This window comes from Artemia sp. Qi Xiang Cuo, chromosome 16, assembly GCF_049724085.1.
Source record: "Artemia sp. Qi Xiang Cuo chromosome 16, ASM4972408v1, whole genome shotgun sequence".
NCBI classification, from domain to species: domain Eukaryota; kingdom Metazoa; phylum Arthropoda; class Branchiopoda; order Anostraca; family Artemiidae; genus Artemia; species Artemia sp. Qi Xiang Cuo.
Genome location: NC_142809.1, coordinates 54,662,323 through 54,676,621, shown reverse-complemented (window position 1 = coordinate 54,676,621; position 14,299 = coordinate 54,662,323). Strand labels below are relative to the sequence as shown.

The window sequence follows — 14,299 nt, the reverse complement described above, 5'->3', positions numbered from 1 at the left end:
AGGGGGAGTTTGTAGAGGTGGATAAGGGGACGACCGGGAAACGTGGGGGGAGGGAGAACGTGAGAGATAAGGACCCGGTGTGGCATTACAGAACATCGGGGGTAGAAAGTATATAGGAGTAGAGAAGAACTCAGTTCCTTTAAATGTTAGCAAGCAGTTTTTTATCCCAGATTTTATTTATACTTCAAATAATAATTAAAAATTTATTTTACCAGCACTGGCAGGTATGCATAGAGAGGGAAGGGGGGTAGATTGTACATGGGTCCATAATTCATTTACATACAACATAATTCCCAAATCAGCCGAGAAGTTATTGCTTCTCGAACTGAAATGGCAGGCAGTGGATAATGAGCATACGTGTTGGAATAAAATTAGGTTTTTAGAGTCCTTTAGTTTTTTCCCCAAGGCATTGAGTCAAGTGATTCAAGTGCAAAAAAGCGACAATTTTGATAGCTTTCCCTTGCTTAAACAGCACTTTCCAGACAGTGAAATGTATAACCTGTTGACCTGCAAAGGTATATACGCATACGATTATTACTGTTCTGGTACACGCTTAAGTGAGGAGAATCTACCTCCAATTGAAGCTTTTTACAATTCACTCACCAACAGTGAATGCACAGCCGCAGAGTATGAGTTTGCCAAGAAGGTGTGGTCCAAGGGGGATTGTAAAAATGGGTGGGATTATTGTAGACTGTACTTGGCCAGTGAAGTTCTAACTCTGTTGGATATAGTCTGTAAGAATACAGACCAGATCTATTCAGAGTTCGTGTTAGATATAGGATAGAATGTTTCTACACCCCATTTAGTGATGGATTTAATTTTTAAAATTAGCAGGGAGGAAATAGGCCTAATCACTGACATAGATCAGCACCTTTTTGTAGAGCGTTCAATGAGGGGAGAGTACGCTTTTCAGTGGGACCACGTCGTATCACCCAATCCGAGTGGACAACGCAGAGGTATAAAGTCATATTCATTGTTTCACGACATGAGCTCATTGTACCCCTCGGAAATGTCAAACAACTCTCCGCCATGGTGGACCTTTCAATAGCTTGAGAATCCTTGAGAGATCCCCGAAATTACCACAGTCAAGGAAAATGGGTCAAAAGGAAGGTTCTTGGAAGTTGACGGTCACATTCCACTGGTGCTTCACGACTCAGTCACAGATTTTGTCTTTCCGTGTATCCATAGGCCCATGAGCAAGGACTCCGAGATCCCATACAATCGTTCATTGGTTGAAGATATTGGGATGCACTGGACTCCCTATAAAAAAACACTGATTGCTGATTTGTACCCTAAAGAGACTATCGTTGTTCACCATGTGCTTTTGCATTGGATGGTGAGCAATGGCTTCAAAATCACCAAAATACACAGGGTCCTACAGTTCAATCAGCGACCTTAATTCAAAACGTTTATCGACACTTTTGTCGATAAATGCTCTAAGGCAAATTCAAAGGTGGGGAAGGAAATTTATAAGCTCATTTTAAATTCAGCGTTTGGCAAAATGTGTGAAAGCGTTCGTAATAGATGTCGCTGTGATGTCGTGACTGACCCTCTAGAGTGTGCACGAATTATTGCCGACCCCAATTTTACATCGTTCACGAGCATAGAGGCCGGCATGGTTCTTCTACACAGGCGAAAGCGAAATGTAGTACTGAACAAGAATATAACAGGCGGCAGTTCAGTACTAGAAATTTCAAAAAAGCTCATGTTGTCGTTCTTTTACAATGTGTGCAAGGTGCACTGGCCACGGGAGGGGGAGGTTCAAGTTTACTATGGTGATACAGATTCTCTGCTGTTAAAGGTAAATGGGACTGAATTGGATTTATTGGGTGATTTGCAAAATGGGGTGCACATCAGCTCGCGGATGGATTTCACCAACTGTAATCCATCTCTCTACCCCGAGTTGGTAAAACGTCAAGCCCCCAACCAACTATTAAAATTAAAATCAGAGACGGGGAGTGATTTGATATCCAGGGGGGTGTTCCCGGGCCCCAAAGTTTATTGCGTGGAAACTCATAGTGGGGATGAAAAGAAGGCGTGTAAAGGGGTGCCTACACATTTTGTAAAGAGCAATTTCAACATGAGCGTGTACAGAGACTGTGTAGAAAGTAGCCTAGTGCCAAGAGCACAAGTGCTTGCAATTCGCTCTCTACAGCATAGAAATTATACTGTGAGAGTTGAGAAGAATGCAATGTCGTGTATATCTGACAAGGTCTATGTGCTTGAGAATGGTGTGACTGTCCTACCCCATGGTCACTACCGTATTTCAGATCGAGTTGAATGCATAGACTATCGCAATCAACTTGGTCTGGATAAATTAACCTAATCTGACTAACCACTCAACCTTTCACTACCTTAACTCAACCTAACCCAAGCACTAACCATCACCACTAACCCAACCTCAACTAACCTAGCCCCTAGCAGTGACGGCAACTATTGTTTGTCCACCGCTGCTCCCGGGGGGGGGGGGGGCCCTTCCCCCGCTCGCCCGGGGGGGGGGGGTCCCGCCCGCGGCCGGCCGGCCTTCGCCCCTGCGGTCCCCGGGGGTGGGGGATCCCACACACCTTTAAATTCACCATCATCAACTGTGATATTGTTCCAAGTGTGTGTATTTTATTTTGTACAAAAAGTGTCAGGTATAGAAAAGTGTTTAAGTTGGCAAAAAGTGTTGTACAGAAAACTGTTGTACAAAAAGTGTTTTTTATTGTATATAAAGTGTTGTACAAAAAGTGTTTAAAGACAAAAAGTGCTTATTTATAAAGTGTTATCATTGTTCATGTTGAACAAATAGAGTTTTCATGTTGACCATGAAATTTTGTTCTTGTTGAACAAGTGTTATTTTTGTCGCTGTTCATGTTGACTGCAAATGTTTTCGTGCAATGCCGAAATATATGCTGCCATGAAATATTTTTTTTGTTGTTCTTGAATAGATAGATACATGGGAAAATTACTACTTATTCATTGAGCACATAAGATTTACAGTTAGTTGCAGTCCGACTGTTGTCCCCAACAGCATTTATCAATTTAAAACACCCTTCAGATCATGTCTGTGTGGTCCCTCAATGTCGGGGAAAACAACGCTTTTAGCTAGAATATTTCAAAATTGCGATAAAATGTTTTTGGAAAAGCCGAAAAAAATCTACTATTGCTATAGTATTTGGCAAGAGTCCTATGATAAAATATAAGCTATTGCCACAACCATACCAATACAATTCATACGAGGACTTGATGTTTTCAATAGTATTGAATCGAACTCGTGGTTGATTATTGATGATTTGGCTGAATCCATTGAACAGTTCTCACAGGAAATGCTACAACTGTTCAACGTTAGCTCCCATCATGAACACATTTTCGTTACTCTAGTTCTAAACAATCTGTTTCATCAGAGCAAATATATGCAAAACCTTGCATTGATTTGCATTGTTTATAGTATCTTTTAAGACGTTAATAATTATCTCTTGTTACTAAATCTGAATAAAGATATATACCATGGTGTCCCAATCTTGATAAGGCAAGAGCCAATTCAAATGCATAGCAATCCGAATGTTTCTAGTGTGTTGGGAATTAACTGGAACACGCTTGGAGATATTAATGTTATCATTAACATGTTTGAACATGGATTTACAGAATATACTTCGGTGTATAGTAGAAAAGACTATCAGTCACCATTATGACACTGAAGAAACTACACGAACAACGACATCTGTTCTCCGTTTTAAGCACTTCAAAACCATTGCTTAGGACGGCTATACTCAAACATGGTGTTGACAATGATTTCATTAATCTAATATCTGAACTTTTTTTAAATTTAACTGAGGGCATTTTTCAACTGCCAGATGTTTTTAGACAACAGACAAAGAAACCTCGTGCCACTGTACATGAATGGGATTTTAAAAACAAGGGACAAAATTTAAAAAGAACACGGCTCCTTCAAGCAGGTGGTAGCTTTTTCACACTTTTACTACCGATAATTACAGGACTTGTAAACTGGTTTCTCTAGTGAGAATGGCAAAACCTTATAAATTGACACCATTTGAACTTGTTTTCTCACCCATCGAACATTTCGAAGACAATCTAAGCAAATTTATTAACGATGAGAATATTACCAACGACAAAAAACTGATTTTACTTCAAGATGCATTGCGACGTGTGGACAAACATAAACCATATCGTGAGAGACCCACCGTCGCCGATCCCTCTAAACAGGAAACATCTCCTCAAGATTCTGCAGCACTGCAATCAAAGGAGAAGGAATTGAATTCGATTGTATTGAAAATTGGAAACCTATTGCCATTGACATATCGAGAACAGAGTAAAAGAGTATTATCATATCTCATGTTGGAAACTAGCGATCAAGTTCAAGTCGAGAGCACAGTGAAACGAATTATAATTTTGGGAAAAAGTTATAATCTAGTTGATTTAATTTGTGATATGGTGACGAATCATAAAGGACTTTTATCCTTTGACAATAATCTATAAACCTGTCTGTGTGTATCAAACTTTCACAAAAGTATTATTGGCAATAAAAAGATTCTAAAGAAACTAAGAGAATATAGTCCTCCTCCAACAACACCATTTAAAAAAGAAGAAGATTCAATATTTGAAGATACTATCAGCAGCAGCAATGATTTTACAAAACCCGTGGCTGCTAGTCAAAAGCGAGGACGAATTGATTCATCCACCAGTGTGCAAAAAGGGAGTGGATATTACACTACGTGTTTACACAAAAAATGGATGGAGTTTTGAAAGGTGTCTATGAAAATATTGGCGAAGCGGGGAGTCTAAGTTCTCCCAAAATGCTTTCCAAAGCCTCCAGCACCACATTGAGAAATACAAAAGAATATCTAGAAAATGAATCGAGTTACACACTGCATCGAAATCAAAGGCTTCGCAGTAAACAATATCGACAAACTAAAGCCTTTTTCCCACTGCATATAATGCAAACGGATCCTTTAACTTTAGACGCACTTCAACAACGTCACAATGCACCCTAAAAATATATTCTAGTGGCAATCAGTATCTTTAGCCGCTATGCCTATGCCATTCCACTACGTTCAAAGAGAGGTGTTTAAGCTGCTCGGGCCATTGAAAGTATTCTAGAACAGGATTCATATAGAAAAATTCAATCGGATCGTGGCAGTGAATTTGTTAATCCCCATGTGCAAAAGTTTCTTTTGAAATATAATACAACACATTATCATAGTCACAGCCCGATAAAGGCTGCATTGGCTGAACTATTAATAAGAACTATTCGTCTATTAATTTAAAGATATTGCACATTGAAAAATACATCGGCTTTTATTCATGATTTAGATAAAATCATGTTGATTTATAATCAACGACCCCATCGATCTCTGTCCAACTCTACACCAACGGATGTTCACTATAGTGAAAATACATTTGATGCTTTTCTAAAGCAATACTCCAAGGGTGAAAAAGAGAAAAAGAAGAAGAAATTCAATGTTGGTGATACTGTTCGAATTAATAGAACCACCAATATTTTTGAAAAGGGAAATTATTTGTGGAGCACTGAACTTTTTAAAGTGTCCAAAATCCTAGACACCATACCCATAACTTATCGACTGCGAGACACCAAAGATGATGAGATTCTCGGCGGTTTTTATGAATATGAACTGCAAAAAGTTAGAAACACTAGTGAAATTTATCAAATTGAAAAGATATTAAAGAGTCGTACACGCCATGGTAAGAAACAGTTGCTTGTTCGCTGGCTAGGATACAACTCTGATTTTGATTCTTGGATTGGTGTTGAAGACATTGACAATGCCCCATGATTTCTATGTAACTTTCATGTCCAATGTTTCTGATCCTCTCTACAATGATCTGAATAAAACAAGCGATTTCTGGACAAAACTCTCCCCCACCATTAAATTTGAGGGAAATTATGAAGTGGCTCCAGTCGATTGTATTCTTAAAAATACCTATGACTTCCTGAGAAAGGATCGTAAATATGATATATAAATTAGACCCTATGATTGGCCACCACCACCAGGTTAAGAACAAATTAAAAAATACAATTGGATGAATTACCAATACGTTGAATCACCCTGCGACGACCCCGCCTGTATGAACGATTGATGTCGCACCATTAATGAAAGAATTTCCGCCCGTAAGAAAGGAGCCTTTCAATTCAACTGTTCAAAGGAGGGAGTAAGATTTACATTAGTTCACCTATTGCCAGTGAAAAGATTATTCTCAATGATAATCTAAAGGATGTTCTTGGTTTTAAGCTCAATATAATCAATGGTAAAAGTGCGGAAAACACTAATTTCATCTTCGCTGACTACCCGCCTGTCTTCTCCACAGACACTTGTATATTTCTCTACGCTTCATTTGTGGAAACATCTCGGGTTGGTAATTCAAATGTTCCCCTCCTACGAGTTCTTGAATAAAAAACCAATCAAGAACATATTCATCACTACAATATAAAGAATCTTCAGTATATTCCCGTAAACACTTCCTATTTGGAACTCTGTCAGTTAACACTAAGAACCGAATTGGGTGATCCAATAGCACTTTCAAAAGGTTTGGCTGTGATTACATGTCATTTTCGACCCATCATTCAAAAGCAAGATGCCTAATAAAAAAGTGATATTCACTTGTCCTGATATTGACTGCTATGTTAATACTCTTGGTCCAAGAAAACAGGGCAATGGAATGGACTATTACAATGGGCGTACTACAATGTCTGGGTACGGTCTTGGCAGTTGGTTTGCTAAACTGTTTCGCTCTTCGCTACCACTGGCTAGAAAAAATCTTGTACTGGCTGCGACAGATTTTGCATCCTCTACACTATACGATTGGGGCTCTGGCAAGGATTTTAAAAAAAGTGCTTCGGAAAATTTTAGGTCCAGTGCGCAAACCCTTGGCGAGAGATTAAAACAAAATAGTAATGGTTTAAAAAGGTCAAGAAACAATACATCCCTCATCAGTCTCTACTCAGGTCGGAAACGTAAGACACCCCTTTTGTAAAAGAAAAGGAGGAAAAAGCCGACACGTGCTGTAACCAAAAGCCCCAGGAAGAAAATTTTTAGATCGAAACTAGATTTCTTCTCCTAAGATGTCCTACCTACCGAATAAGGATTCTCAACCTCCAATCACCACCTCATTGAATCTATTCAATGCTGAAAATGTTGATGTGAGTGTCAAGCATGGATACTATGAACAATTTTATCCACAACAACTCCTCTCCGATAATATTCACTTTCAAATTTATTCTAATGAAGACTACTTTATGGAAATGTCTTCAACATTTATAGAATTACATATGAAAGTCTGGAAATCTAAAAATACAATTCCAATTTGGAGCAAATGAATATCCTATGAAAATTGTATACTACATAATCTATTTCGGCAAATCGGCGTCTACATCAATGTTTTATTGGTTAGCACTATCAGCAATCTCTAAAATTACAAGATCTATGTAAAATTCATGTTGATGACACCCACGTCGTACAAGGAGTTGAGAGGCGTATCCAGTGGGTATGAATACATTACCAATGCTGATAGTACTGATGCACTTAAAAATGCTACAACTACTGAATTACATCTAGTTGGAAAAATATATCATGAAATATCTAATATACCCCAATGGCTGCCGCCCAATGTTAAAGTGGATATAAAACTAACACTTGCACCATCCAATTTCATTTTGAGAAAAACACTTGCTGGTAATCCCGATGTAAGTCTCTCCCTCACCTCGGCAATACTTCATGTACGCAAACAACAGGTTATGAGTTCAGTTGCTTTGGCCATGGAAAAACTGAGAGCCAATGGTAATAATATTAAACTACTTGTTCCTCATACAATCACCAATCAGCGTCATATTGCAGTGGGGTCACGCACCTTCACCGACTCATCCTTTATCAATCGCGAAATTCCGTCGAAATTGGCTTTGGCCTTTGTAAAGAGTGCCAGTGCAATAGGATCATGGACTGAATGTCCACAGAAATTCGAGATGTTTGGACTTTCATCTCTTGTGTGCAAAGTAAACGGCATCCCACTCTACAATCTATCTTTTGATAAATCCTATAGAACATTGTACGAGCTGACCATGCAAACCCTAGATCATGACTCTCAACTATTTGAAAATGGTATAACTGAAGATATGTTTGCTAAAACAAATGGTATCATTGTACTGGATTTGTCGGGTACACAGGATATGAGTATAGTACGTACGGGGAGTTTGCGTTTAGAGTGTACATTTACCGACCCATTGGCTGAGAGTATTGCCCTAATCTCACTAAATCAATATGAAACCTATTGGGAAATGACTCCCGAAGGCAGTGTTCTACTAGACTTAGCGCCATGAACACCGGTCAAATAATCAATGTATTTAATATGGACCCCTTCATGTCCCAGTACAAATTCTATTGTCTGCCCTCGGACTTTCTTGGAAAAATTCAACGTGTCAACAATTCTTTGATTAGTGTTAATAGCAGTCCGTTAACTGTGTTGACATGTCAATGGCTGTGCATATTTCAAACAATGAAGACGAATGAATTTTTTGATCCTCTTGGCCTACCCTATACATTCTACGCTCCATGCATCAGCAACTATATTGAGAGCAGTAGGGAAACTATTATTCAAAATCGGAAGAGGGTCCAGGATCTAACGACTAAAAGCTGTGGCTTCCATGCACTACTATATTTTGTGTTCCGATGTCCCGTATATACTTACAAGCAGTTTCTCAACATTTATGTTGACAATCCCCGTCTGAACGACTTTCTAGTGGAAAATATCCTCTCAGACCTATATAGTATAGATTTCAGTGCCCTAAGAGTAAAGTGATTAAAAAATTTATGTGAATTTGTTTATTAATAAAATGTATATATATACAACAATGTCTTTAAATCTTCACTTTAGATTTCTTCATCTTCGATGTATAGGCAACTGTCGTGAACCACTAATGCCGATAAATCATATGGATTCACTGTATATTGATCTTGATTGACTGCAAAGTCAGGGTCACATTTCCTACGGTATAATGTAACTTCACTCTTGTCATATCTCTTTGTATAGTCAATGATACTATTTGCATTCATATTATGAAATTCAAGAGTTTCAATCTGTCTATTTGAAGCAATATCACGTACAGTGTTTTCAAGTGGTGAATCACATTCGGTAACTGCCAAATAAAAATCACTTGGTTTATAATCATAGTAGGTGGTGTCGTCACAACGATGACGTAGAAACCAGATTGTCTTGTTACCCCAACAGTTTAATCGTAGACCAGAGTCTTATTAACAAAATAAATTAAATCCACAACGATACCAATCCAGTAGAAATAAATTAAAATCATGTTTGGGATTCTTTCCAATCATAGCGGGGTAAGTATTCTTCCACTGATCACATTTATCATTTTGACAATTGGAGCATAGGTGTCCTCTAGGATGAGGGCCACACACCTCCTCAAGACATGAATTACATCCTTTAATTTGTACTGCATAGCCTCTATGTAATTTAGAAGGATTAAATAATTTACACTTTTCATTATAGCCATCAATAATTGTACAATTCTCTCATTGATTCCAACTGACTAGAGTGTACGTGCACAATGGACATATATAGAACATTTTTTTGGTTTCCGATGTCAACTCACTCACAGCTAAAACGAAACAGATCCTCTTCGTTCGATAAATTCAATGAGAGGCAAATTGGGGAGAGAGGAGTAACTCTGTGACGCTACCTCTTTCGAATGATGAGCCATCTACATTGAATCCATTGGCAATATTGTCAAAAGTATATCCACGATATGATTCTGCCTTGTTTCAATTAATATACCAATGAAATGACTATAAGCACTTGAATCACATTTTAAAAGCTTCATATACTAGTCCACTGGGGGAGAATCACTCCTCATTATATTGTCAATAGCTCCCTGACAAGAGAATATCTAACGTTGAAGAGATAACTTGAGAAAAACATCATCCAATATCAAATGTATTTCCAGAAACACTAGATTTGATATAAGTCTCCTTTTCTCAAATTCATTCATTTTTCAATCCTTTCACTCTGACTGCTGACTCTAGACTGACCCTGATTCGTTAGCCCTAACCAGAAAAGAAAGGGAACATTTTCGATTTCGAAACAATTTTATTGAATAATTACAACAACAACATCAATAATACAGAGCATGTACAATCAGCGATACTGTTTATTGTCTTCAATATGTTTCACAAATGCACTTAAAGCACATTGAAGTCTATTCACATGTGCTATATCAACTTTAGCTGCGAAACATAATTGATCCTTCATTTTGAATTTGCTCAAGGATATTACATATCTTGCATATACTGCATCCCATTCCAGACAAAGCCGCGATCCTTTCGTGATTTCCACCGCAATGTTTGGTGCACTTGTACTATTATCATCAACTCCACTATCAACTTCTAATAGGGTAAACATTCCACTCATCGCCATCAACACAAATATATATCAAAATGAGTAAAGTAAAAACTTTTCTAACTCCTTTGAATTCTATTCACAGACTAATAAAAATACAGAAAAAAAACCGTTCCTTATATTCCCAACGCCGCTAATATGTAAGCAGCCCTCTGATTGGCTGAGAAGGATGATGTATCCGACTCACTGATTGGCTGAGAAGGAAACACGTGATCAAACTGTTTCCGGGAAAGTCATAACATTGGCGAGAGCAACAACAAAAAATACTATTTCTTGACACCATGACATTCGCCTCGAGCATGTACATGACCAAAACAACAACAAATACTATTTCTGGATCATAACTTTCGCTGAGAGCGTGCACTAACAACAACAACAAATATTATTTCTGGACACTATGACCTTCGCGATCGATTATACAATCAAGTTCTCGGAAATTCACTTCCCCCTTGAGTCCTAGATCAATAACATTGTTTCCCGTTAGAATGCAATGCGCATGTGCAACCTTCGCCCCGGAGTTATTACACATAGAAACATCAAATAAATCGACCTTGGAAAAAGAGGTCATTGACCCCATTAACCACGTGTTCTCCCTAGGGAGGCTATGCCCATATATGGGGTGCAAAAAAGTTATAGGTGGCAGCAGGGGTGAGGGGTGGCGCCTCCTGACCCCTCTCTACTCACGTCGATAAAAACCACAGTTTATATAATTATCCAGTATGATCTTTCCCTATCTCACCCATTATAAAAACCCGAACCGAGGTGCGAGTGCTCCAGAGAACGTTTTTGCAGATATAACCATAAGCGGCATTAGATCTTTTCACGGGTAGACAAAGAATATTCACCTACGGAACAAGTACTGACAAAACCACTTGGCCGGCTCAACCAATAAGTGGACAATAAGTGCAGAAATAAGTGGGAGGAGCTTTTTGTTCACACCGAGAATGAAGAGCCAGAAATCATTTGCGGTAAACTTACTGGATAATTTTATAAACTGTGATAAAAACAATAAACGTTTGGCCTATTTTGGGGTTTCACAATCGGTATGACCCCTTTTTTTCCAAATATTCTTTCATACTGTTCGGCTCAGTAAGTTGCTAACTTTTCCCCGACAAGCTAATTGCTTTAACCAACTATGGCTGTCCATTACCTTAAGAAAATTCAAAAATCTAAGTTCTTTTGTTCGAGTACCAAGAAACAATAGAGTGAGGTGGATATTTCACCTCACTCCTCTCCACCCTTATATGCCACCTCTTATACAAGTAAGTAAGTATATTTGTACCTTATATGCCACCCTTATCCACCCTTATCCTCTCCACCCTTATATGCCACCTCTTATACAAGTAAGTAAGTATATTTGTACCTTATATGCCACCCTTATCCACCCTTATCCTCTCCACCCTTATATGCCACCTCTTATACAAGTAAGTAAGTATATTTGTACCTTATATGCCACCCTTATCCACCCTTATCCTCTCCACCCTTATATGCCACCTCTTATACAAGTAAGTAAGTATATTTGTAACCCGCAATATAAAATAAATGCGGAGTAAAAAAAAAGAAGAAAAAACAAAATAATATAATCCACAAGGAAATAAAAACATAACATAAATAACGTAACAATATCCATAGAATCACTAATCTGGAAAAAAATAAGTAAGGGGGTCACTGGCACATATCTTCCTTGGAGTATTGGCCCTCAGATCTTTAGCGATGTTGTCAAGCAGCACTAGAGGGTCAATAAGTCCAAAATGGAAATAATCTTGTGATTTCTGTACCACCTTGGTAAATATAGCAGGAATTTACAATATTTAAAATAGCCTCTCCTTGGCTGAAGGCGGTCTTTTTTGCGCATTAGAGGCTGCAAACCGGAGATAAAAAGAATTACAGGAGAACAAAAACTATGGTAAAGTTTACATAAGCCTCGGCGGCTGTACCTCCCTCTATTACAAGTGAATCATATTGTGTGAGTTCTTAAGGAATTTTCCAGAGACAACCGCTGCATTACACTCTTTTTGAAACGATTTTTAATTATTTATTTGTATTTTTTTTTCAGATCAAACAACAATCTATAGAAAAAATTTAAAGAAGAAATTCTACTATAGCAATAAAACTAAAACTATTATCACTAAAATGATAAATACCACCTGTGTTTAAGTTTCAGGATGCCAAAAAGTATATATTTGTACATATCAATATTTAAATAACAACTTTATGGGAATAACGACTTTAGCTATTAGCGAACCTAATTTGGGTTTGGAGAAGTCATAAACAACTTCTATTTGTTTACACTGTACTCACATTTCCATAATTACTGAAAAAACTGAGCTTTTGTCTCAGTGTTACATGATTACGCAGAACTTGGAATCAGTAACAGGAAATTTGCGATCATAAAGTATCTATTTGATTCGTTTTGTTCACACTAGACAGATTTTTTGCCTGCTTAGTCGTACCTATTTTGTAATATTTTTCACAAAGCCCATGCAGTAATTGTTTTTCTACATTTTTGGTCGAACATCACTTACAATAGTCCTGGGAATTAAACATTTATGAAAATAAACAAGCACATAAAATAAGAATGAATTTCGTTAATGCCATTTTAGACCCAATACACACTTGGCGCGTTTTAATGAGCGTCTCCATGAAAAGTCCTTTAAAGCAATTTGAAAGGTGATCACCTTTCTTTCAAATTATTTAATGTGAAATTTTCTGAGATAGCCAAGCGATTCAGAAGCATCAAAAAGCCATATAATCATATTTTTTGCCAGAAAAACGATCACAGATGCGTGTTTATTGATCTATATTTGCACCTGGTATTTATATGTTGCAGGGTTGCCACCCAGTTGAAAAAAAATCACAAGAATTTTAGTGATTTTTGGGCTGATTTAGAGATTTTCTTCAATAATCTAGTGATTTGTGTGCTGATTTAGTGATTTTTTGCTTAAGCATTATAAAAAATTACTAGAAATAGTGATAAATCAGTAGGGGTGGCAACCCTGATATATTTTCCATGATTGTTTATTTTAATTTCTGTTCGTTTTGGGTTAAGATCATGCAAAAGCTTCAAACAATCACCTGTTAGTTTCAAAAGCAAACGAGCTCCGACAAATTCCTCACCGTGGACACACTTCTGCTTTTCCGTTTATATTCACTATCACCCAAGGCACTTGAATTAACATCAAACGGCAATATATCTTCCGATTTAGGTGCATTTCTTATACCCAAGGTATTCAGGACTCTGCAAAAATCTGGGACTTCTCTGGGGAAAAGCCTCACCTCCCCTTTATAAACGTACGAAATCACATGTACAAGGTCTCTATGAGACCCGGGAAAGAAGAGTACTGGTTCCTTTTCCTTCACATTTGATAAGACCACCTGGAAGAGACGTTAGTATAAGACATAGATCAAAAGATAGTATCCTCTATAAGACTCACGAAAGAAGAGTATTGGTTCCTTTCTCTTTACATTTCATAAAACCACCTGAAAAATACAAAAGTATAAGACACCCATCAAGGAAAAGGTCCCTATAAGAATCGGGAAAGACTGGAGTACTGGTTCCTTTTCATGTGATAAAACCACCTGAAAGAGACGGAAGTATAAGACGTAGATCAAGGACAAGATCCCGATAAGAGCTGATAAAGAAGAGGTTCTTTTTCCTTTGATAGAACCACCTAAAAGAGACAGAAGTATCATGGTTGCAACGGTAGCTACAAGAAGAGTACTGGTTCCTTTTCGTTTAGATTTAATATAACTACATAAAAATGACGGAAGTATAAGACGTAGATCAAGGACAAGATCCCGATAAGAGCTGGTAAAGAAGAGGTTCTTTCTCCTTTGATAGATCCACCTAAAAGAGACAGAAGTATCGTGATTGCAG

At 37.8% G+C, this 14,299-nt stretch overlaps 1 protein-coding gene across 2 annotated transcripts in view; it reads right to left on the bottom strand.

Annotated features, from left to right (window-relative positions):
* The window catches only part of LOC148943107 (uncharacterized), a 128,361-nt gene that overhangs the window by 92,421 nt on the left and 21,641 nt on the right, over positions 1-14,299 (bottom strand). Inside the window, exon 3 of one of the 2 annotated variants that reach the window (XM_089102510.1) lies at positions 13,540-13,797. In XM_089102510.1, the coding sequence (XP_088958636.1) occupies positions 13,540-13,797 (258 nt within the window). Of the gene's footprint in view, positions 1-13,497; positions 13,798-14,299 lie in introns of those variants that run through there. The other variant, XM_089102511.1, reaches the window with a different exon arrangement.